Source organism: Bombus vosnesenskii, unplaced genomic scaffold (assembly GCF_011952255.1).
Source record: "Bombus vosnesenskii isolate JDL3184/JDL3185 unplaced genomic scaffold, Bvos_JDL3184-5_v1.1 scf7180000013305, whole genome shotgun sequence".
NCBI lineage: Eukaryota > Metazoa > Arthropoda > Insecta > Hymenoptera > Apidae > Bombus > Bombus vosnesenskii.
The window spans coordinates 2,941,616-2,967,035 of NW_022882954.1; the positions used below are offsets into that span (position 1 = coordinate 2,941,616).

Genomic DNA, 25,420 nt, shown 5'->3' on the forward strand with positions numbered 1-25,420 from the left:
TTGCGCGTATGAGAGACTAAAGTGAACCGATTAGTTTTGACAATTTCTACCGATGATCGGCCAAATTAAGCGGAGCTTTTGCAAATGAAACGTCTTTGCAACGATAGATCTGTTGCAGCGTAGGATGAGATTTTTTTTATTTTTATTTGGAAGAATTTTACAATCAATCCTCATTGAGAATTATAAATAAATCGTGTATAATAGATGATTATCGTATGTTTGATTCTAGCTGAATCTAATGTTTAAATCCACAGGGTAATGTCTTTTTAGCCAGCGGAAAAGTAATTGAGTAACTAATGGGTTTTGATGGTTGTTAACTCTTATGTTATATCTATTACTGAATTTGCATATTTCTTCTTTAACTGTGGGTATCTTAAGGTCGCCATGTATCGTTTCCTTGGTAACATACCAAGGTGCATCTATTAAAGATCTCAGAGTTTTTGATTGGAATCGTCGAAGAATTTCTATGTTGGAATTGCTCGCTGTTCCCCATAGTTGGATCCCATAGGTCCAAACAGGAGGCTGAGATTAATCCACAATTTTTTTCCATACACGTGTCGCGTAACGAGAGGACGATTTCTTGGCCAAAAGAAATTCCTAGTACAGGATTTATTTATTCAGAAATATTAGAAATGAAAATTTCCAATGATTTTTATCCTATGTTTATTGATAGATGGATCTATTTACAATGGATTGGAATGGAACTAAATACAGTAATGTGCTATAACTAAGCCAACTGAAATTCATAACTCACAACTAATAGTTTACAACTCATAACAACTCGGCAACTCAACTCTCGGTTAACGACTGATTGTTAATTCGTCTTTCTCCGTAAGCTCTTTGTCTTTTCTCGTACCCCCATCACGTACGTATTCCGTAACCGTCCGGACACATCGACGGGCCGCTTAGCCCATTGAATTTTCCCGATCCTTTCGTCCTATCGGCACTTGGGCTTCTCGCATTATTGTTTATAGCTCATCCGATGTTTCTTAGGCAATCTGTCCACTAGGATAAAATAAATTTTAATCGGCGATAGATAATTTCTTTATTTATACCTTTAATTAAATTTTGATTCCTGAATTTTAATTGCTTTTTTTCTCTTTTCTTTCTTTTATCAATGTCCTGATGCGTAATATGAGATGCGTGATATAAGAACGCCCACGATAACAAGGAAGTTACGCATAAGTTTCCAAACAGTATAAACAGGCTGTAAACCTAGAGTAGGTATTAATTAATTAATTCAGTAACTAACGAAGATGTAGTTACTGTTGAAGTGTATAGATTACGTCGTTGGGAGGCTTCCATCTTCGTTCCTTTTATATTCTCCTTCGTAGCACGTACGTCGTAACGCGATGGTAGATTTATCGGAATATAAAATAAATAGCAATTAAGGCTAATGTTGCATCTAAGAATATAGTTATAACAGTTGCAGTCTTCTCGTAAAATTGTTTATACTGAAGATACGGACAAATGAAGATTTTAATAATTATTATTAGAGCTTGTTCGACATAGGAATAATTAATCTTTCTAATCTCTATTTAAATATTCGGCACGTACTGTAATTATAGTTCAAATGACACGCTGAAGATAAAAAATGTATAAATAATCGTATCTCGATCTTAATAAAAGTGTAGATTAATTTTCCCAGAAATTACATGTTATTAGTAAATGTAAAAGCAGTTCTCCTACAAAAAAATTAGAATTTCACACGTTAATTTAGAGTGTCGTTCCGGATAAAAACTGTCTAATAAGCATATCGTGGTCTTGGTGCGATAAGAATTATTATTAATTAGCTTTGTAAAAATTGCCATCCTAAGGAAAAAAAGGTCTATAGAGCTACTTCTCATTGCGAGTAGTTTGCAAGGTCATCTGTTCGAGTGGTTTCGTCTTATACGAAGACCAGAATCCGCCAAATACTAATTATATATTTATTTATATATTTTGGACGATATTATATTGTATCGTTGAAGTCGTACATTTTATATAAAATGCATGTCTTAAAAATAGTGTCACCTTGCGCAAAATAAAATATTTCATTTCGTTTATCGTTTGTAAATGATTCGTACTTGGAATTTCCAATTTCATCTCATTGAATTATTCAGACGGTATTAAAAGCTGCAGTAGCTGAAATCTTAAACCTATTCCATAGCTTATACCGGCGACGCAAGTAAAAGATTTTATCGTTTATTTTAGCATCTGATACGACCTACTCTATTGCAAATTTTACGAAGCACATGATCTTTATCGAAGAACAGAGGTAACCACTTTGATCTTCGCGTGAAACTCTACGAAGCTTCATAGACTTTTTCCACGGCTAGACATAGCCATAACTATCGAATGAAGGTAACAAACTAGCGCCCACATATTTCAGATAGATATCTCCAAATGTTTTGTGACATTACTCGAAACGAGATTACCTCGCCATCTTAAGTTTATGGAGATGAGATTTACCGTAGAACAAAGATTACGAAGTTAAATTGTAACATACGACGAAGTGGCTTGGACAGAAAGAAAATTTTGGACAAATTTGTGGAAAAGTAATTTTTGTTAAATATGAGCTTTCGTTCGAGTATCGCACCGAGGAACGCGAGATTAAAAATCACGAAATTTCGAAATCTCGTTTCCCTACTATCCATACGAAGCACAAATATTTAAAGGCACAATTTACATTGAAATAGATTTTATGTAACTACGTGTAGCATCGATGCTAAAGAACAATCACCGATGACTATATTAAAAAATATTTTAATTGTTTGTGTGTACGCTTCGAAAATACCCAACTAATCTTCATTGTCACCCCACTGACCTCGCTAAAGAAATAAAATAGTCAAACTCGAAGATGGTATCCCGCTGAGGGTAGCTATCCACATGTTATTTAGCAATTAAGTTAAAAAAAAAGTAAAGTACAAATTAAATAATAAAAAAAATCTTCACTGAAATCTATCTGAGGCCCTACTATTCATACTATGGATATACCATTTAGATAGTATACTTTTTCTGACAATAGTATGATGAGAAGATAATTTGAAGCATCGAATAAAAAATAATAGTAAGAGATCTTCGAACGAAGTACAAAGAGGTTATGTACATTTCGTATTAATTCAAGTATCGAGCAGTAAATAATAAGAAGAAGCCTTAAATAAAAATATTAAAAAAGTTATATAAGTATGGTATTAATCTCCTGGTCATTCTACACGTTCTCCTCAGACCTTTATAAAAAGACAGCGACAAATTTCTTTCTTACGTTCATAAATCGAGCTCACCAGCAGCTAACACCATCTTTGTGTCAGCAACGTCGAGTGAAGCCCGATAAAAAGGGTTGACGACGAGGCACGAGGAGGATTATGAGAGGAGTAAGGAAGAAGAGCGGCAAAGACCTATTCATAGATCAGTGGCCCTTTCGAGAGTTCGACGAGAGAAAGAGGCCCGCTTCTAAGACAATGCTCCTATCTTTAGACGTTACTTAAGACGTCGAAAGAGAAACGCGTGTCAGCGACACCTATCCCGATCAAGATAGAAAGAGAACCGATAACCTGTCAGGACAACCGTTTCCTTTCCCTAACAAACCTTGTATAACCAGGAATTTCGTCGTCTACAAACACAAATGTATTTCTTTTACATTCTGGTATTGCCTTGTCGAGATATCTCGATTATATCTCGTCCGACGAGTCGAATCGATACGGACGTATATGATTGGTGCATTGGGACAATGGCTCGTATTCGCAACCTTTGTATGCCGCGTCATAAATCTGAGAAGTCAAAACAAGTTCTAACCTAACAATGACCTACGTAAATACGCGCCAGCAGCTAAAACTGCTATATGTAAGTCGTACGTAAATATGTACATGTTTACTTACCAGCTAAATGTTTGTTTACCTCTACTGACTCGACTCGTTGGACAGACTATAGATTCGACGACATTCACAGTTCGTGAACTCTCGTATCATCAGATCGAAAGAATAATAAAACAGATGGTAAAAACTACGAGAAACTATGCTCAGGCGTGAAGCGGAACGAGGAACTTGATTCCCCTCTAACAGAGCTTTCCCTTCTTATAGAATAATATAGAAAATAACACATCCTACCTTGTCCTTATCCTCCATCGTTCTCTTGGCTCTCCAAAAGTTCTTATCGGGCACTGCTTTCCGGTATAAACCAACGATCACCATGGCACACACGGGAACGATATAGACTCGAATTTTTCACTCATGGGAAACACTTTGTATGGAGGATGAAGCTACGACGGCGAACTATATTCCGTAGAATCAGAATTTGAACACACAAGGTTATTCCTTTCGTCGCGAACACGTACATCTGTCTCGACCGACCGGAACAGGAAATAAATCTAACCGCCACACACGTTATGCGCGCGCAACATATAGATGGGAAGATTTCCCCTCTACACCGCTGCGCTGCGTCGACCGTACTGTCGATTATCGACATCGTGAACTCTATCGATGGCGAGATCGATGTTTCTGCAAAGTGCAACGCACAGCTCGGCCGCGCAGCCGGTATTTCGGCGGTTTCAAACGAATTCCTAGTATAGTCACTCTTGTAGGTTATACGTATAGTACCTCCATATTCTCCCTTTTATATTGCAATCATCAAATCAATATTATAATCATAAGTGATACAAATGAAATTATAATTATCCAATTGTATCGTGTTTAGATCCTGTATTTCACGCAATGCACGAGTAGAGTGTTATATATTTTAACGGTTTCTCCTTTGAGCTATGTAAAGACAGCGCGAAGGAGATTCGCCTCATCTGAGCTGTCTCGTACTTTCACAAGCGAGAGGGGCAAGCAAGCGAAGGAAGGTGAGTCGTACTACGCTCTTAACAAAGTCATTCAATACATACATACATATGTCTAAATGAGGCAGCTAAGAAGCTGTGGGGCACCTTTGATCTCGTCAAAAGCTTCGCGAGTCTGGCTCGTACTGCCTGTATCTACGTAGTTTTACATAAACTAAATGCTGTGCAACGTGTACCGTGTTGCAATACCAGAACGTTCAAGTGATAAATCCATCGGATAGCGAAGTATTCGGATAATAGGAGTTCGTTGATGAGAGGTTCTACTGTATACGCAGGAATATCAACTATGGACCGTATCTCTCTGAGATAATTAACTGTTTCTCAAACAATGTAATCACTTCACGAGTTCGTGTATTCAACGTCTATACGTCGATTATCTTGAATAGTACTACTGTGACCCTGAACTATGTATCTACGCTGTTTGCAGCGCGAATCAAAATTAACGAATCGAAATCGGGCGCTTCGTCTTCGATATACCGATTAGAATTGATTAACCGAAATAGATAAATTAAAAATTACGATACGATCGAGGGAATGGTTTCAGTGGAAAAGTAGTATAAACGTAGCTTTTCCAAATAACGGTCTACAGAAGTGTTTGCACATTTGATAAAAAAGCAATTTTCCATAATTACGTGAACATGTCAATCTCGAAATTGATAATCGTAAAACTTTGCAATCTCGTCTTTGCATAGAGCGAATTCTATTTTTCAAAAATCATATAAGACGATTTTGTAAAATTACTGATATTATATGGAAATTGGTAAAATTGATGGAACTCGTAGGAAATATCTCTCCTTAAATTTCTGCCGCGATCATGTTCACCTGTCCATGAATTTTCACCGTTGCACTTGAAAAATGTAATATTCACTCGCAGAAGTAAGGTTGCAGCGAAGATAAAAGGAGAGAACTGAGGGAATGGAAAGAGAGGAGGAAAAGCCGCTCGTACAGGAAGCTACGTCGATTTTTCAAATTAAAAATAGAAACGTGGTATCGTTATAATTTCACGAAAACTGGAAATTTCAGTCGTCGCCGATGAACCGTAAAAAGCAATTTAAAATATGGCATAGAAGTATCACGGTCCGATAAATTGTTAAACTTTCTGATTATCAATATCAACCACTCAGAGCTTATGATAACCAGCTAGTAGTTTCGAGCCATTAACTCTGTCATTAACGAGCTCGTAACTCTGTTGCAATAATTAACAGTTGAATATAGAATATGATTTTTTGAGAGTTTGTTAGGTGAAATGTAAACTTCATTGTCAGATACCATTTATTATTTGAAATTATAAAATGGCACGTGAGACGATACCGCAGGAAGAAGCAAGAAGGGAGAAAGTGAGATAATAACAAGTCTGATCGCGTAACCGGATACACACGATAATTCAGTAAATAAAACAAATATGCGCATTGCCATTTAAAAAGTGAGGCGGCAATTAAAATTTTAATTAAATTAAACTCTATTAATTAAATGCGCAGCACATGCTTCGCGCTCGTGTCGCTTGCTAAAACATGGAATTCAATTAATAGTAAACCATAGCAGTTTCCAAAATAATTTTACAAAATTCTATTCATTGTGATCACCGAGTTCCGAGATACAGAATGGCATTTGAAAATATTACAACATTTATCAAATTCTTTTATAAATATTTTACACGTACTTATTGTATTTAAACTTTATTCCGAATTTATTTTCACAGGGCTCTCCTACTGGTTAGAACATTCGATAGGTGAAACGAATCACTGTAAAAAATCACTGTGTTCGTAAAAATACGAATTTGCATAAACGCCCGTAGTCTAATCAGCAGACATCCGCTATAAAGTACAGGAAACGTTACGTCCTTACTCACAATTATCTTAACGAAACGAAGAAAAGGCTGGATGAGGAAAGTAGATAAAATACAGGAACAGGGGGGCCAATGGGAAATCACGTGGCAAGTGGCAGCTGCGCAGGTTTAAAGAGCAAATTAGTTATTCATTGGCCGCGGCAAATATCCGGAAATGAAATTATCTCGCCCCAATTGGCAATCGACGTTAGCAGACAAGAATATTGTACGTGGATGTGTATCTGAAATTTTCCTGCTATTAATTTATCGTCACGGAAGTGACGGAAGGTGTTCGAGAACCGTGGGGGATCGATAACCGTTATCCGCGGTTGTTACCATGGATACATCAAAGCTCATTCGTTAACGCTTGAAAATGATTAAGACGAGGCCATTGCTTATTACGGCCGCTTAATAAAATTCGCCGACCAACGGAGAAGTTTTTGACCCACGCGCTCATGTGCATGATCTTCTCCTCGAAGATCGCATTATCGAAGCATAATTACTTTGTTGTAAGTTCGTACTATGTATCATGGGCTCAGAATAGTATTATGAACGATTATTATAGAGAATTTTTACGTATGCTATATTGTGCCATATTACATAGAAGATGTTGAAATTTTGCTGGCATTGCAGCGAGACAAGACTATCACGATTACATTGGTAAAATATAAATTACATAAAATAGTTACATGAAACATTTGGACAATAATGAGACAGAACTGTCATCATTATACTGGTAAAATTTGAAGCGAATCGAAAGATGTATGTAGAAATGACTTTGACAAATTTAATCGTCGTTATCTTTCCTATTATCTTACTTCTAGCAACATAGTTCTAGAGACATACGACTTATATGATTAATGATCGAAAGAGTAACAATTTAATTGATTATAATTACACGTTGCGGATCGATCAAGCCATTCTATTACACTCAATAGGAAGAAATTTCTTCGTCGTTAATCGTGGTTAAGCTTTGCCGTTCATCGTAGATCAAATTCTTTTGCTAAACAATCTCGTTTCGTTATAACATCACAATAACGATATTATAGAGAATTAATAATTAAATCGATGAAATTATCATTAGAATTACCGCCTGTAGGGCTGGAAAATTCTACTTAATCACTGTTTGCCAGCTTGTTATACAAATATTAAATACAAATGAATATTTAAGAAGATATATTATACAAGTCATTGTAACTTATTAAAGCGCCTATGTTCATTATGGTTTTAGACAAAGGAGAAGGTTTTCCTTGTTCAGGCAAACTTTCTCCGTTTAACGATGCTTAGCCCTTACATTTTCCTATGAATAGCAACGAGGAAGCCGTATATGAGCGTAGAGAAAATAACGATTTACGTAACGTAAAAGGTATCCTATGATTATAAAACTTCATTGTCAATTTAACATTAAGCTCGAGGAGATTTAGCGTCGCTTTAATTCTGTAAAAACACTATCGTCTTGAAATCACCGCTGTTTTACACGAGCCTAAAATACAAAGAACTGGCGTTAACAGAACTTTTCCTCAAATACCATTCTTTTCTTCTTAAGAAGAGAAAGAGAAAGGTTCGTTTAATCGCGATTAAACGTGGGTGAAGTCGACGTTTCATCAGCGTTCAATTCAAGTCGGTTCTTGAAGTTGGATGCGATTCTAATTTGCCTCGTTTTCCAAGCTGGCCCCCAGCTTTATTCCGGCATAATTTTCTTTCGCTACCATTTCCTTCGTATCGCGGAAAACGCCTTCAAATTTTTCCTGTACCGACCACCTGCGTCATCGAGAGACAGAAATAAAGTCACCCCCCAGGTGGGTGAATTTCAATGTACAAACAGCGGTGATTCGTAAAAGACGAATATTTGTTGGAGTTCGTAGTCGTCGAAACGTTGTTTAATAATTGCAGCGTGAAACGACAAGAAAAATAATATTCGCTTGGGTGGATAGCTTTTAACAAGATTTAAGGAATATTCAAATGGTAATAATTAGGATTTTAATTAATGCGAGCTAAATTTCTATAATTTCAAATACAGTTAATTACAGTATTGGTGTTTCTTGTTCATTCAGCTGATCTTCTTTTTGCCATTTATCTGATAGATTACGTTAGATGATAATTAAATATCGTTAAATTAAGTTCTTCTTAAAGGTCAAACTTTATTAGACAGTGGAAATCAATTGGAAATTAGTTGACAGAAATTCTACGCACGTTCGATAATATGCAATTAAACACGATATCGTACGTTATTCGTGATACATATTGCGCGTGAATTCGGAGTTTTTCCGAATTCGCTGAGAAAGCTGTTGATCCCACGCAAGGTAGATGCGTTTGTTCAAATTCGACGTACTATATTTCTTCAACTTCATGTTTGCGGGCACAGAAACGAATAATTTGGAGGCAGGTGGTAGATCTTGATCCTGTCGTTCTGTTCTCTCTTTAAGAAACGAAAAGATGTCTACAAGTAAATAATACACGAACTCCACTAAACTTATCACCGAACCGCCGAGGCAGAGTCCGAAGATTCCTCCGAAGGAAGCTGAAATTTATTCTGTTATTAAAATTCAGGTAAAATTAAAAATACAAGAAATGCGATTAGTACGATAATATGATTAATTTCGCTGTGATAAATTATAATTCACGTCGTGATTTTAATACCGATTTGAATAACAGCTGGAACGAATAATACAATGGAATAATTTGTTTAAATATAATTTGTCATTATCGAATATAGTACACGTATATAGATTAACATTAGAATCGAATTTTCTTAATTACGTTCAAGGGAGAAAGAGCTTCTCAATTAACTCTCGGTTAACTTTCACTATTAAATGTTTATATGCAAAATTGGAATGTACAACGTAATAATTTCGCAATTTCATCTTCAAAGTGAAGGAACTTTTCAACGCTAGAAAAATACGATTGTGTGGAAGATTACACGAAGCTCGCGGCACGCTTGATAAAATTACTTTCTGTTACTTTAAGCTGACCTCACCTTCTCGCATAAATAGATAAACGCGATTCAAAATATATATCTTGGTCATCACGATCCTAATCGCGAACTTTCAAAGAAAATTCCCTTATTCTCACGTGCAAACTTTTTCATCTCCCCCTTCTTTTCCAATTGAACTTCTCCAACTCGTGCCTAGTTACGCGACAAAGTCAGCTTAATTTTACTTTATTCTCCTAGCCGCGCTTTCCTATTAGCCACTTATGCCAACGATCGAAAAGTCTAAAAAAAGTCTAGAACGTATGGATGACTTTCTGAGAAAGTCCTTCTTACCGAGAAGGCTGTCCCATCCTAAGATAGTTTGCTTCCGGTACTCGAGGTACGTGCCATCTCGAAAATACGCGTACAGAAACGAAGTACTCTGGACGTCTAAGCCACGTCTGTAAACGAACAAATTTTCTCCCCATAAATCCTTGTAGACAGAAGCTTCCATTTTCAAACATTTCGAAAATTAACTTAATCCGGCGCTGACAAAAGGTTGTTAACAAAAACAGCATTTCTGTTACGAGGGGAAGGAAATTTTTAAGCAAAATTTCTAATCTTCTAAGAAGTTCTTTTAAATGTCAGACCGAAATGTGAAACCACGAGCATCGATAACAATTTCATCGTACTGTACGTAATACATACGAGACATATTTTAACAGGAGAAAAAATACAGCTGGATGGAGAATGAGCACAGCAGGGTTAAAAAATATTGTGACTTACGCCAATTCGGAATCGTATCCTACGTCGTTAATTTGTATCGATTCAGAGACCACTTCGTAACTCTTATCGTTACACTGCGGAAGGCAACTGCAATCGTTTATATGCGACGAATGTATCACCGATAAACTTCCTGCTCAGAAAATGAAACAACAAGGTTAAACTTGAAAAATAACGAAATTGTTACGAAGAGATTAAAAATCATCTCTGTTCGTTTCATATTCTCGTAAAAATTGTTAAAAAAAATGTTGTTATTAAATTATTCTTTAAACGCGTTTCTTGAAAATCTTCTGCCATCGATTGGCTCGTTAATTTTCATTTTAGAACGATACAGTCCATCTTATCACTGAATTTCGTGTACGAGCCGATTCCACAAAGTATGTTCCCTTAAGAAATATCGCTGCTGCGACGCTACGATCGGAATTGCGCACACACACGCCAATTTCCTTTGTTCATCGACAAGCCGTAATTGCCAGTTGGAAACAATCGGATCGTGTTTACGGGTATTTGTTCGTTTTTCGCAGGTACGAAACAGAATAGAGCGGTCCGTGGGCCGTGCGACGCGTTCTGAATAAAAGAAACGTGAAACCGGCGGCCATTCATCGTCAACTTCGTCAAGCGTACGAAGAACAAGTGACGCGTGATGCTACGACAAGACGTGTTGGCAATTTTTAGCGACGATCGTGAAAACGTGCACGACGATGACGATCTAGTGCGCGCAGTCAGAGAACAAGTTCGTGGCAACAGACGATTTTCACAATGTCGTCGCTTTTCATTCGTTTGCCCACGAAGAGTCATCAGAAGAGTCGCTCATTTTTGATCTACCGATTTTCGAACTGAATTTCGTACGAAACGATAGCTTACGACGAGACGTCGGTCGCAGTAAATTTTGAAACTGAGACGACAATGAGCCTCCGACAAGGAGATAGCAAGAACTGCGAAATTTCGAACGAGTTGGCTGTATGCGCATTTGATGGGCGTTTCAAGTCGGCGGTGAAACAGCTGCAAAACGATTTGAGTGCATTGCATTACATTAGGTGTAAATATTTCTCATTTGTTTGAGAAACACCATGGACGTTGTTCCAGCATCCTTGAAACTTCCATCATTCGATCTCCGATGGCGTTTCAAAATCCGAATTCCCATTCTCGGTTCGATTCTTCTTACAACGAGGAGATCGTAAAATTACGTAGAACTGCAAATATTTGCAATTGTAACTGGTGCACATATCCTCCGCCAGGCAAATAGAACGAAGCAGCGTAATTTTTAATTTCCACCGAGTGCCTGGGTATCCTACAGCTTCTCCAACGAAAGTTATCGAAAAATCATTTTTACGATCGTATTTTATTTCCGTTCGTTTGGAAATTAAAAGACGCGGCTGAAACGCGATTTTTACCATTTGCTTGTAAAAATACCGACGATTTAAATCGCCGTACAACCAAGCACTTGCGATATTTAGCCGATACCGGTGAGTTTTAAGAATCGATTACCAAAGGATCGGCTCGCGTTCCTTTCGCCGATCGACATTTATACGAAACACATACAAAGTTGTATACCAGGTGACGTTGCGATATCTCTAAGTGGGTGGCTTGTGGTATGACAAAGATTTATTCATTTTCAATGGGTCGTGATTTTGGATTATTGTCCCGCTACATCATCAACAGACAGACCACTGTGCATCGTCCGGAATGTCGGAAATTATGCTCGTCGTATGGGTGGCATCCTAGCCGGCGTCATCCTACGACGCGAGGATACAGAAACTAGAACTCTGTTGCGACCAGTGTCTGAATAATGGCAAGAGCTGCGTAGGAAAGTATTGAGTTGGCAACTAAGTGATTGCGGATTTTATCAATACCACTTAATGACAAAATCCGCAACCACTTAGTTGCCAACCCGAAGGATGTGCAACTCTGCAGGCCTAAAAAAGTAAGGCAAATCTAGGATTTTTTTTCGCCTACGAGTATTAGTCAAAGGATCAAGATGTTTTTAGATAACCTCGAGCAACATCTTAACTCTGGATTGGTATTTTTTTTTGTTACGTAAAATTACAAAATGACGGGGTGGTAGGACATCGTCTGCGGGACCTCGTTTACTTGTACCCAGCGGCGAACGCGACTGGATGGTAGAAAGCAAAATATTTTTAACGGATTATCCTCGATGTAGCATACGATTTTTCTGTGACTTTAAAAAACACGAAAATAGCGTCTCCTTAAGAACAAAATTTTATTTTTCTCTGAAAAAAAAACAACTTTAATTAACGTCTATTAAAAACAATAAAAGAAGCAAAAAATGGATTAAGATATCGAGAAAATTATACGCTACAACGTAGATAACGTTACGCGGAATAATGTACAAAAGTTTCAAGTTAATCGGATAAGTTTCGGAGATCTACCGGGTGCAATGTGGAAAAATCTAGTTTTGATAAAAACGCGTTTACAATTTTTAATTGATCTTTCACTGGAATAAAAGAACGCACTCGTGTTCACTGGCAGACGTATTCGTATAATTCGCACGTCTTTTTAGAATTTCAAAATATTCTTTTACCGCAGAATTTTAGACACATCGAACTTTAGGAAAATACAACAGGAAATTTCGTGCTTTTGAAGCCGACATGTTGCACGCACCCTTTCTGAGGTTTTCTGAGGTTTTGAAAATTAATTTCTGCCTTTTTTCCATAGCAGTTCGGAACTTATTTTCTGGATACGTCTCGTACTTTCGTTCAAGTTTCTTAATTCGATACTAACAGACGATAGAAAAGTAAATCGCAAGTTAAATGAAATTATAAATTATAGAAAAGAAAGTGTTTAACGAACTTACTTCTACGGGACAAGATGCAATCCACGTCAGTCAAATAACAAGTACGAACGTTCGGATCTATTAAAAAACAGTAAACGTACAAAGGATATAATTTTTATAAAGAGAATTTGATTTATCAGGTTGATATTTGTGCTCTACTCTCGATGAATTTTTTAATTTTTATATCATGAATTATGTATCACGATGAATTATGTATATCATAAATTAAATTTCTTTTGAGCTGTTTGGTCGTACGAGAAAGTTTGCTGAGAAGGTTTCCCGCCAATTTGCATCTTTATCGACATATAACTTTGAATTTTTGATACTCGACCGTGTAACATTGAAATATTACTCGGCGAAAGGTACGATCTATAAAATTCAACTTCTTGTTCTGCGATTCTGCGTTCTGGCGCTTGAAATCCGACGAAATTATTAATAATCGATAGCTTTAACAAAAATTACGTCTAAAAATTACTCACGCTGGTCTGGAAAGAAAAAGGGTAAACATCCGCAGGAACCATAAATTTGCTGTTGTAAGCATTCCGAAATGCACGTTTGATAACTATATCTTCGTTCTCCGGTTGTCTAAAAATAAGAAGAGAAATTTCTTTTTATAATTATCGTCTTGTAAATTACATTTAAGTGGTACAAAGTTTAAAAAATTCTATACACACATATTAAATTAAATTAAACGTTTCATAAAGTAAAATGATTAAAAATTAACTATTTCACGTATTTCACGTATATTACGAGAAATTTCTCGAATTCTAGTTAAAGAGAATTGCCACTTTTAGTATTCTCTTCAGCTTGTCCAACTTGTTAATAAAATTTTTATTTCACAATTGCATTTATTATTTCACTAACGATGTTTATGAAATATGTCCAGTACGTACATTCGTGAACTTTCTTTTATATTCTTGTTACGCAACAGTTTCTGACAAGGCAGGTTCAGCGTGTTCGCCGCGTTTTAAGAGGCTCCGCGGTCTACGAAAATTACCCAATTAAGAAACACTGATTTTGATTAACTTTTTACAGAATGACGATACCATCGACAGATGCGAGATATTTTTTTTAGTAGCGATAATGTAGTTTTAAGGTTCAGGTTAAAGGAAAACATCATCAAAGTTCGGTGTAACTCTACAAAGTCCTCGTATCCTGGAAACTACTTTGGATAAAAGAATCCAGGCGCGTTCAGAGAAATGTACTTTTTACAGAAATTAACCCCTTAACCTACGATTCACGTTCGAGAATTTTGGGCCAATTTGCGTTTGGTCGGATCATCTACTACGGGCTATGCCCGTAACTGTAGGTTAAGGGGTTAAACTACATGAAGAGTTTTTTTGCAAAAGTTACACACGATTACAGATTTCGTACTTTCGTTGAATTTTTTGCCTCTTGGATGCGAAAAAATATTACTTGGATTTGTTTAAAACGGCTGCTTATAAGAAATACATAACATGTAATAGCATTAGTAAATAAAATCTAAGCGCAGGATTTGAAGGTGTATTCAGGTCTCGCGAAAGGTCACGCCGGCCCTGGTTTTTGAAGTTCTTATTTTTGTTTCGATCATGTTAATAGCAGCGGTGTTCAAGAAAGTCTAACACGGCGATCTTATTAAGCGCTGGGAAAATTCGACGGGAAATATTCACACAAAGTTCGAAGCAGAAAATATAAGATGTTATTTCCCTCTCAGAGAGATAACATTATTTAGCAATTAGTTTTAATATTAATGCTTACAAGAAGCTTCCTTATGATGTATTATCAATTTAAAAAACCTGATATCACACTACGTACACGTACAATCACAAAGTACAAATATATCTATACCTTACTTCATATATTTATTATATAATATTCCAAGTATACTTAAAAATATAGAAAATATTTCCCTTTCCACGTTTCCCGTACGAAGTTCCTTTTTCGTCTGTCGCTGCTACCCGCGATCGCATCATTTTCTTTATCAATTTCCAAAGAGAAATAAAGACAAATTTCCGAGATAAATAAATAAACGTGAAACAATCGTTGCAATTTAATATATTTAGTACAAGCGAGGGGGGGGGGTGATTCTACGCAAAAAAAGAAGTGGAAAATATAGAATAACAATTTTTCGTTCGAGGCTTTGTTTTCGAGAAAATCGACTTTGAACTTGCGCTGGGTACGCGTGCACTTTATCGCGTCATAACGGATCTCACTGTAGATCGTTGTCTCGATGGAAAAATGAAAAAAAGAAATGTCTATTCTATATTTTCGACTTCTTTTTTTTCGCGTAGAATCACCCCCTTTCCGCTTGTACCACCAGTTACCAACCACCCTGTATAAATAGGTAAAATAAAAAGGTAAACGCTAAAATACGATGAACGTTAACGATGTACCGATAGATTTTTCTAATCACTGCGTATATCAATTGCCTCACGTACCTCGCCATCGAACAAGCACATCCTTTTAGACAGAGGTATATTCTGAATATCCTTGGAGCTTTCTAATTTCGTGCCGGTCAGCGTCATCGACATTACGTGGCCCGGTTGCAGAGAGGCGGATTGTGCACCGATATCCGGGTAATCTAACGGATCGTGGATCAAAACCGTGGCACCTACAAATTGCCTCACCGAACTTTTGTAATTGTCAGCGTCGATGTTCAACGCCACCGCCAAGCCAATATCACTTCCTGTTCCAGGCACGTGCTGAAGCAGAAGGTTCGTGTGTTTAACCTCTTCATTAATCGTTTCACCGTGTAGCTCGTGAACATTTGCCGAGTAATTATCAGACGATACGTTTACGTATTAATCATTGCACACTATTACCAGTATGTTGTCAACACCCGGGAAAGAATTATTCGAAGTTAATACGTCTAGTTCTTCGGAGTCCATCGTGATGTTCATTAACCAAGCATATTCGTCACTGGAAGCAATCGAACATGCAACATTAAACTTCATTAAAATGTTTATAAAAATACAACATTTCTGATAGGGAAAATTAATCGAGACGGATTATCGAAACGAAATAAATAAAAGGACTGAGACGTTTCAATGAAACTTTTTCTTTTTTTTTTTTTTTTTAATATATTTCCGAACATATCAGCTACGTTCTATATTTTTTTATCAGAAGCTTCTGTCAATTAGACGTAGAATTATAAAGAGCGCAGTTTCGATATAGGTAGAGACTTTCGGATTTTCGAATTTACTTGTAATCGCCGACAAAATGATAATTGAAGCCGCAACAGAAGCCTTCGTTCGACCTGACGGTTTTGAAAATTTTACTACAGTCGTAAAGTTGTCCCAACCAGCCGCATCTCACTAGCAACAAGTTACAAGGATGCATCAACTGTAACAAAGTAAAGATTATCGTGTTTGTTGAGGCAGCAAAAGGGCCGAGAGAATACGAAATTCTCGATCGATGGAAACTGGAAACACGAGAAGAGAGAAAAATTCACAAATTTTCGAGGAACAAGTATGATTTAACGAGACAAATACTTTTCCCTGCTCGTTCTTCGTCGCTTTGTATCTCTCTCTTTCGTTTCCTTAAACAAAAAAGGAAAAAAGAACCAGCGAGCGTATCTTCTCCACGAGCTGGACGATTATTTTTTTCGATGAACGAGGCTAACGAAAGGATTTGCAGCGGCACATGAGTAGAGGACAATTCAAATCATGTTGTTGTTTTACCTCGGATTATCAAGATCGTTATGATACACGTAATATAATAATAAATAAATTCCAAGCGAAACAATGTCGCCGCTACGCGCAGCCGTCGAACAAAGACGAATTTGAATTTTCCGACTTTCCTCCGACCAATATAAATAAACATACGCGACCGAAAAGGGTTCAGTTATCAGTTATCAGTATTTATCAGCAATCTTATTTAGCGACTTGTATACTGTACGAGCGTCTCAGCGAATATTGTCTGTATACTAATTTATTTAATTATTTGAAATACAGGGTGGTTGGTAACTGGTGGGGGTGATTCTACGCGAAAAAAGAAGTCGAAAATGTAAAATAAAATTTTTTTTTTAATTTTTTAAGTTCTTCCATCGAGACAACGATCTACAGTGAGATCCGTTATAACGAGACGCGATAAAGTGCAGGCGTACCGAGCGCAAATTCAAAGTCGATTTTCTCGAAAACAAAGCCTCGAACGAAAAATGTTTATTCTATATTTTCGACTTCTTTTTTCGCGTAGAATCACCCCCTTTCCGCTTGTACCACCAGTTACCAAGCACCCTGTATATTCGACGGTTTCAACAACGAGCAATCTCGTCTAATAAACCTCAGGATGAAACATCCTCTACACAAGTCCTCTACAGATTTGTCAGAACGCAAGAACAACGTTATTCACCTCGAGCATAAGTCTCTCGACCGTGTAACCGAGGATGTCGAGGGCCCAGGACGCGGTTGCGTTATCGATCTCAATTTTGTCCGGTCGTATCAGTTTCATCAGCGAAGAGAACAATTTGTTGCTCATGTCACTATCGAATCCATAATTCAGCCTATTGAGAGAAATTGTTTCTCAGAAATATATATCTGGCAGCTTGATTGCTCCGTTTCGTTTATTGGACGCGTGCGTGTACTACGTGTGAAATATGTTCGGCGAACATCATGCAGTCTATGTACGGGGTGTCCGAAAAGGTCGACAGGAAATTTACGACACGCGTTAATAAGAGGAAGCAGCGAGTGAAAAAGAGAAACTTCGTATGAATTTATGTTCGAAAATTCTTGGTGGAAGAACGACGAGGGTTCGAAGATTTCCAGACAATTTGTTCTTTGGACTCGTTATACGGATGCACAGAGATAATTTTTAACGAGCAATTAGTTGGCCTTCCGAGTCATCAGACCTAACTTCCGCGGACCTTTGTTTATGGTCCGCGGAGCGTTTGAAAATGTGTGCATAAAAGTGGGTTTAGAAAATACACGAATGGGAATATTCGAAAGAGTTGGACGAATGGAAGTCTGCATTCTTGCAGGGGAAAGAAATTTCGAATATTTATTGCATCTGTCTAAACGATTGATAACAGTTTTTGCTCGTAACTGTGAGATAAATCGTCGTCGAGTTTGTAGCAACTTTTTTTATCCACTTCACCTTATTAACACGCAGTGCAAGTTTGTCCTCGACCTTTTCAAACACTCTGTATATGTCTATCGGATTTCGCGTATCTCACACTTATCGAAGAAACTAAAAACGCGCTTTACGTTGCGAAATTATTTACATATCATTGTCAATGTATTTTTAAAAGCAGTTAAGAAAATTGAAACGTTCAACTCGCGAAAATCCTTGCGATAGAATTTGGATGAAATAAGATCTTTAATTTGTTCACTTGCGCCATATTTCGAAGCTATAGATAAAACTACGAACGACGTTAAGTGTGTAGATTAACGCTAGAACTACCGATAGTTAACACGAAGTTTGGTTTTCTACAAAAACCAGTGAAAATCACTGGTCTTTAAAAAATACGTAATAATAGAATATTTTTATATTTATCGATTCACTACTTTCTTACAGGAGGAATTCCATGTTATGTAGTACATTTTTGGTATTATTTGTTGAAGTAACTACTGGAAGAAAAATTCTACATCTTTATTTGTGTATATCTGTGACCTAGAGACTGCTACTACGCAGAAATATTCTAAATAAGGAGTGGTGCATATTATTGTATGGAGTATACATTATGTTTTGGGTTGCAAGGTCTAGGAACAAAGGAACTAATAAACAGATTTCTATTTATGTTGCCTGTAGCCTCTAGCTCAAGTTATAAGCTTAACTTTTTTGGTAATGTCCTTTCGCTATAAATATATGAACGTGCTCCCTATCATTCGACTGTCTAGTAACACTAAGAGAGTAAGGATCTGAATCAGCATAAACTTATACATTATACATTACACTTATACCTTTAATTATTTCAATATACTTTTCTAATACAAATTCATCCACTCGGTCTTCAATCAGTCAACCTCAACCTCAACGTTATTAATCCATCTGGGACTGTGATCGCTAAACGAGAGTTGACGCATTTATAAAATTGTGGAACCAGTTATTTTGACTGCTGTGGCATTTCTAGCGTTAGCATCTAGCGATCTAGCGATCGATCCGGAATTTTCCTGGTAACCGATATCAGCGTATCGAACGATGCGCGGTAAAAATTTGAAAAACGCGTGGGAAGTTGTACAAAACAAGGAAACTGGTTAATTGGTGTTCGATAAACAGATTGCAGGACCCTTCTACATTTTGACAAGTACCAGTCATTTTGACTGGTATTGGTATCAGTAGCCTCGATACAAAATTATTTTCAGTTTGAATACATAAAATAGAAAATGAAATTCATTATATTATTCTTTTGGTTATCGTTGCGGAAGTCATTACATCATTGCGGAAAAAAATATAACACGAAGTGGGAATTGTAAAATAAAATTGTAAAACCAATCAATTTGACTGGTATGGTAGTTGTAGTGTTAATAAACACAAGACACTTTCGTAGATCAAAAAATACCAGGATTCGTACGATATTAAGACGATAACAAGCTTTTATTTACAAACGCTTCGACGACGCTATAATTTGATAGGAGACACGCGACCTGACGTTTCCTCGTCGCACGTAAATATCAATTAATATCGTGTGAAAAATGTTATCTTAGGTAATGTAATTGTAGTAGCTCGTAACTATCAGTCGATACGGCAATAAATAAATAAACAATAATAACGATGTTAGAGGCGATATGGTATTATCGAGGAAGATGTTATCGAGTCGCGAACATTTCGTTATTAATGTTTTGAAAAAGAATGTGACAACAGGCGCCGCTATTATTAATGCGTTTCAATGAATTCATTTTTACGTGTATTCATAGGTCCTTGCAAGTTTTCTACAACGTTGCAACATCACATTTGTAAATTATACTCAATAAGTTTTACTCGAATAGAATATTATTTCTATTCGCGTAGGTATCAAAAACCTACACAATAAACGTCGCTTTTCAACGAGTGCACGTTTCAATTATCTTAAAATTAAATTCATACTAAATATAACATCGCTTTCTATTTGCTAAATGATACTGAGAAAAACAAATTTGATAAAGCTCTATGTACTGTGAAAATTTGTAACGCGTACCTTCTGACGCTAAATTTCGAAAAATTTGTGCAACAAAATTATACAACACGACCCACGATCTCAAGGATATTAAGAATTTGAAAGAATTTCGTGAGAACGATTTAAGACACACTTGTTAAGGTACAAGTAGCTATGAACTACGATTTACTTACAATTTCTGCGCGATTTTATCAGCATGAGGTTTATAAACTTTGTTGTTGTTGCATATCGTGATACCTGGAAAATGTAAGTCCCTTATGGGGTTCGACGTGTCTATTATCGTCACCGTAGGGTTGTTCGAATAATATTGCCACAAACGTAACATCAGCAATACGCAGAAGATGATCGCTGCCAAGCAGATCTACGCGTTAAACGAATGAAAGAAATTTTTGTAGTTTTTATCGAAATTATCCGACGCGATAGGAAACGTGGACGAAAGTTCCTCTTACCATGAGCCAAACCATTTTATGACATGTTGTCTCGCCTGTAACGATGTATCGAAAACCGTGCAACCCTGTGTTCTGGCAATAATCACGAAAAAATCGCTTTACACCTTGTGCGATATTCAGTTGACTATCTGCATCGAAACAAGCGAATATTTCAATTTATATTTATAGACAATAAATATTTATAGACAATTTATATATACAAAAATACATGACATATCCTAGATACGTTGCACACGTATTATGATGATCATATTCGAACTTGCAAGTTTTTAAGTGTGAGATTTTAAATGCTATTGTAACGAATACTGTAGCTACTGTTAGCGAATATTGTCTGTACCTATTTATTTATTATTTTAAAATACACTTGACGATTTCAGCAGCGAGTTATCTCGTTATTCAAACAACAAACCACACGACCATCCTCTACACTACAGTCACGTATAAATAATAATATTGAAGTCATTCGAAACGATCTTTATTCATCTCAGAAGTAATGGAATTTTGATTACGATATTTATATTAACACTTTGACTGCCACGTTGGTCGTAATGACCAGCCACGATTTCTCCTGTGACGCTATGGTGTTCATTGGTGACCGGAGCTCTTGAACTTCTTACAATTGTAAAAATTCAATGAAAATTGACAGTTGGGGAATTTTGAATATAACCGAAAAATAGAAGATACTTTGAGATAAAAAGTGCCCCATTGAACGATTAAACATTTTTATTAGAACATCGATAAAAAAAATGAGAACAAATCTTGCATTTAACGGTGCACTGTGTTTGCGTGCATATCTTTGAGGGGTAATCTACGAATATTATTATAGACACAGCTTAGAAAATAATCGTAAATGCTGCTTTATAATCGTATAATTGAAGTTACGAGTGTGAACATACCTTGCTATTATATATAGAATGAGCAAATACCGTTTACTAATATCTTCTACAGGTTTCAACAATACAGGGTGATTGATAACTGGTGGTACAAGCGGAAAGGGGGTGATTCTACGCGAAAAAAGAAGTCGAAAATCTAGAATAAAAATTTTTCGTTCGAGGCTTTGTTTTCGAGAAAATCGACTTTGAATTTGCGCTCGGTACGCGTGCGGTACGTTATAACGGATCTCACTGTAGATCGTTGTCTCGATGGAAGAATTTAAAAAATTAAAAAAAAATTTTTATTCTATATTTTCGACTTCTTTTTTCGCGTAGAATCACCCCCTTCCCGCTTGTACCACCAGTTACCAACCACCCTGTATATTCCGCACGTTTTGCTTACAAAGAAATAACGGACGCGAATGGTTTGTTGAAATAAACGAAGCCTCGCTACAATATGTCGCTATCGACTGTTACCAAGGTGCCACGGTGGTCACCCGTGACCACCAATGAGATAAACGGTCCATTGGGGAAGAACGTTGTCTTACATCGTCAATTTCTTATTATTTCGCCATTATATGTTTTGAATAATAAAAATACTACCGTGGCGCCCTCAGCGAAACATGTGATTTCGGTGTGGCAGTCAAAGTGTTAATTATAATTGAGAATTTTTTAAAACATTCATTGGGATGCAAACCGGGTTTGCGTTCACAGGTCTCACAGTAGAAAATTGTTTGTTTTTTTACCGCGATACTTCCTTTTGATGAACAAACAAGACACTTTTTCTTTTTTCCTTTCGACAACTGATTTATCATATGCAGTTTCCCATCTAAACGTTGTTCCTTATGTGCCGCCTGCTATACACATTGTTATTCCGACAGTGACTTACGAGCTGACTTACCAATAATTTGATTTCCTGAGAAATCTTGTAAAATATATAAGCCTTTAATTAAGATAAGCTTGTTTCTAATCGCCAAAAGAACAATTTCCCCCACCATTTCAACGATTTTATCAGGAAACGATATTTTAATGCGTATTGGTCGACTTCATCTACAGTGCTTGAGAGGCACATTTGGAGCGTTAAGTGTTAGAGGAGGAAACAAATATCCGCGTAGTTGGAATTTTTTGAATCGTTTTTATCGAAATATGAATTTCTATATTCGTATCGGTATTTCAACGACGTCGAGATATTCGCGCGGCGAACTATCGAAAGCGTGAAAATCGCTATTTTACGTAGAACCTCTACATCGATGGTATTGGGTTGGCAACTAAGTGATTGCGGATTTTGTCAATACCAGCTAATGGCAAAATCCGCAATCACTTAGTTGCCAATAGAAACACGAGATATTAAACGCAAAATCTGCTTCGTCCGTAATATTCTGCTGCGTACGGAGAAAAGAATGTAACGCGATCCGCGTTATCGTGTGCAACGTTTCGTACGATTTATTATCTTATTTTCGAAGGAACATAAATATGATGTAATACGTAGTGCTGATACATTGGCTATAGTAATTTATGTTCCGTGTGGGATAGAGAGCACTCTACCGTGGGGAATCGTTGGGAAAAATGAATTCGAAATGACGAGGGATGAAACAACGCGAACGATGTAATAGAATCGACAGACAAGAAGAAAGGTAGGGGAATAACGATGAAATTGGCTGAAGGAGAAAACAATGGTATTATTGGCAGTGTGTGAATTTTTATACGAAGGAATAAAGAAACAATAAAATAATAACGTGTTCACTCTATGGGAAAAAAGTAGAAATACTATGTGTAATGTTGTGATAGTCGACTATGTTGCGTAAAGTTACAACTACTTTACCATAAATCGAAATTACAATGAAATAATATCGTAAACGCGTACTCTTTAGCTTTTTCTTGTACCATCCGCGGGTACCGTGACACTTAATCCTCATCTTATTACGCCGACGTTAAACTTCTTCGACACTCGTCACGAATATTCCGTATATAACTTCTTCAACTTGTTCGACGCTCGTGGAAAACTGAGCAAAGCGAGCCAGAACTAACAAAGGAACGAAGATGTCGATTCGCGATAATATCTAACTCGTTTGTACGTCGCGTTGATTTTATCGGCGGCTTTTAATTCCATTTTCTACCAATTTCGCCCCGTCAATTCCGCGAAACGTCATTACGATGACGTCCACTTTCAATTCGTAACCACTTAGGCAAATGATACGCGGCCGAGGGAACGGCAAGGTGACAAGCGATAGATCGATGTGTTCGATAATTAATTATTGAACGCAATTATAATATACGATGAGAAAAGTGAGGTAGCAAATATTTACAGATTCGTTGTGAAATAACGAGTCTTGAATAATGCAAAATCTTGTAGAGGAATCGAACGAAAACACTTGTAATTATTATAAATCGAAATGTCGTACAAATCCCTTTCTTCCGAATCATCGACGACGAGTGGTCCGCCATATATTTTTCGTTCGTCGTAGCACGTCGCAGAGGGCGTAAGAAACACTCGGCTTCTTTTCCAGGTCGGTATTTCCATCTATGGATATTTCAGAACCCGAGACACAAAATTCCATTTGGCCAGCTAGCTGTTGCGACCTCTTCGAAAAGCATGTACCTAAAACGTGTGGCAAAAAGTAAGTGACAACGAGTATACAAAACACAAAATATTGCCACTTCTGCATGACGACTATACTCGCCACAAACAGCTAACTGGTCAACGTCACGTTTATTCTGCTCTTAGTCAATGGTCTGTACCAATCGTCCATGGTAAAATTTATATCGGTCTATCGACAGTCGATCCATTCGTCTGTTATTTTGTCAACGGTTATCGGTAACGGTTAGTTTATCATGGACGCGATACAGGATAGACCTGACCTCTTATGGTACTTCGTGATACCATCGATGAGCGATACAACTGTGGAAATACCGATTGCGCAAAGGAACAGAGATCTTGTTACGCCTTTTACGATTTAAAGTCACGAACGATATCGTGTTCAATGTAATTACGATCGAAGAATAAAGTTTGAGATAGACGCGAAAAACGTTCGATAGAACTGAAACGATTTTCACGAACGAGCAGTCGGTACGAACAAATTGAACTTTACCTTGTACCGGTCGTTTCTGTCGGAAGTTTGAACTTCGGCTAATACGTTGGTCTGTAAATTAATGATGCATTTACATTACGGCCAGATGCCCGCAAATTCCACGGAATTATAGTAATGCTAGCGAATTACTCACTTCGTTAACTTCCATGAAACCGTGGTAGACGGCCGGTACTAATTTAGATTTGATACGCCGCCAGTCAAATAACGACGCGATTACAGTTTCCCTTGATACGTTGATCGACGCGTGAACGGTTATCCACGTTCGTTGGTTTGCGCAGATTTACTCGACGAGTATCTCAACGAATCGCTCGTATCTTCTACGCGATTGAATTATCGCTGATCGATGATCGACGGTAGACAAACTTCTCGCCTTTTCTAAGTTTCGTCATTGAGAATTCCAATGAAACTAGGTTCGTGAATTTCCTTTATAAATATTATTTTTACGACGCTTAGAAATAGTAAAAAGTACTTCGGATCTGTAATAAAAGCAAGAAAAGCAAACATCTCGCGTGTCTCTCGGAATATATCGAAATCTATAACGTTAGTTTTTATCAATGGACGTAAAAAACGAACAAAGTATCCCATCGCAATTCGAACTACGAGAAATGGAGAATTAACCACGCCATTATTACCACCATCCCAATTTTCCTGCTGTACATTTTTATGTTTCATTCGATCGGCTATTAATTCTGTCGAGAATTGTGCATCTTAATCGCCGAAATAAATGTATAGGAACACTTACATTACACTTAGGATTGATATCAAAATAGTTTCACATTTATTTGATATGTGATTTACAAGATATTCGTCGA

The 25,420-nt window shown here is 37.0% G+C and overlaps 1 protein-coding gene across 1 annotated transcript; it reads right to left on the reverse strand.

Moving 5' to 3' along the window:
* Positions 1-7,737: 7,737 nt before the first annotated feature.
* Positions 7,738-23,730, reverse strand: LOC117234578 (pickpocket protein 28-like). Its single transcript, XM_033495952.1, has 12 exons — positions 23,384-23,730; positions 20,648-20,775; positions 20,372-20,559; positions 17,459-17,609; positions 16,311-16,450; positions 15,931-16,027; positions 15,547-15,810; positions 13,609-13,714; positions 13,151-13,207; positions 10,339-10,468; positions 9,907-10,013; positions 7,738-9,162 (listed from the first exon to the last, which is right to left on the reverse strand). The coding sequence occupies exons 1-12, from the start codon at positions 23,433-23,435 to the stop codon at positions 8,870-8,872; spliced, it is 1,713 nt and encodes a 570-aa protein (XP_033351843.1). The 5' UTR covers positions 23,436-23,730; the 3' UTR covers positions 7,738-8,869.
* Between the last annotated feature and the right edge of the window lie 1,690 nt (positions 23,731-25,420).

Bases quoted from the DNA above. Each gene is read 5' to 3' on its own strand.
- LOC117234578 (XM_033495952.1), bottom strand. From the start codon at position 23,435: ATGAGGATTAAGTGTCACGGTACCCGCGGATGGTACAAGAAAAAGCTA. The intron at 20,776-23,383 runs GTACGCGTTTAC...GTTTCGATGCAG, and splicing joins GTACAAGAAAAAGCTAAAGA to ATAGTCAACTGAATATCGCA. The intron at 13,208-13,608 runs GTGAGTAATTTT...GTTTTTTAATAG, and splicing joins CTTTTTCTTTCCAGACCAGC to ATCCGAACGTTCGTACTTGT.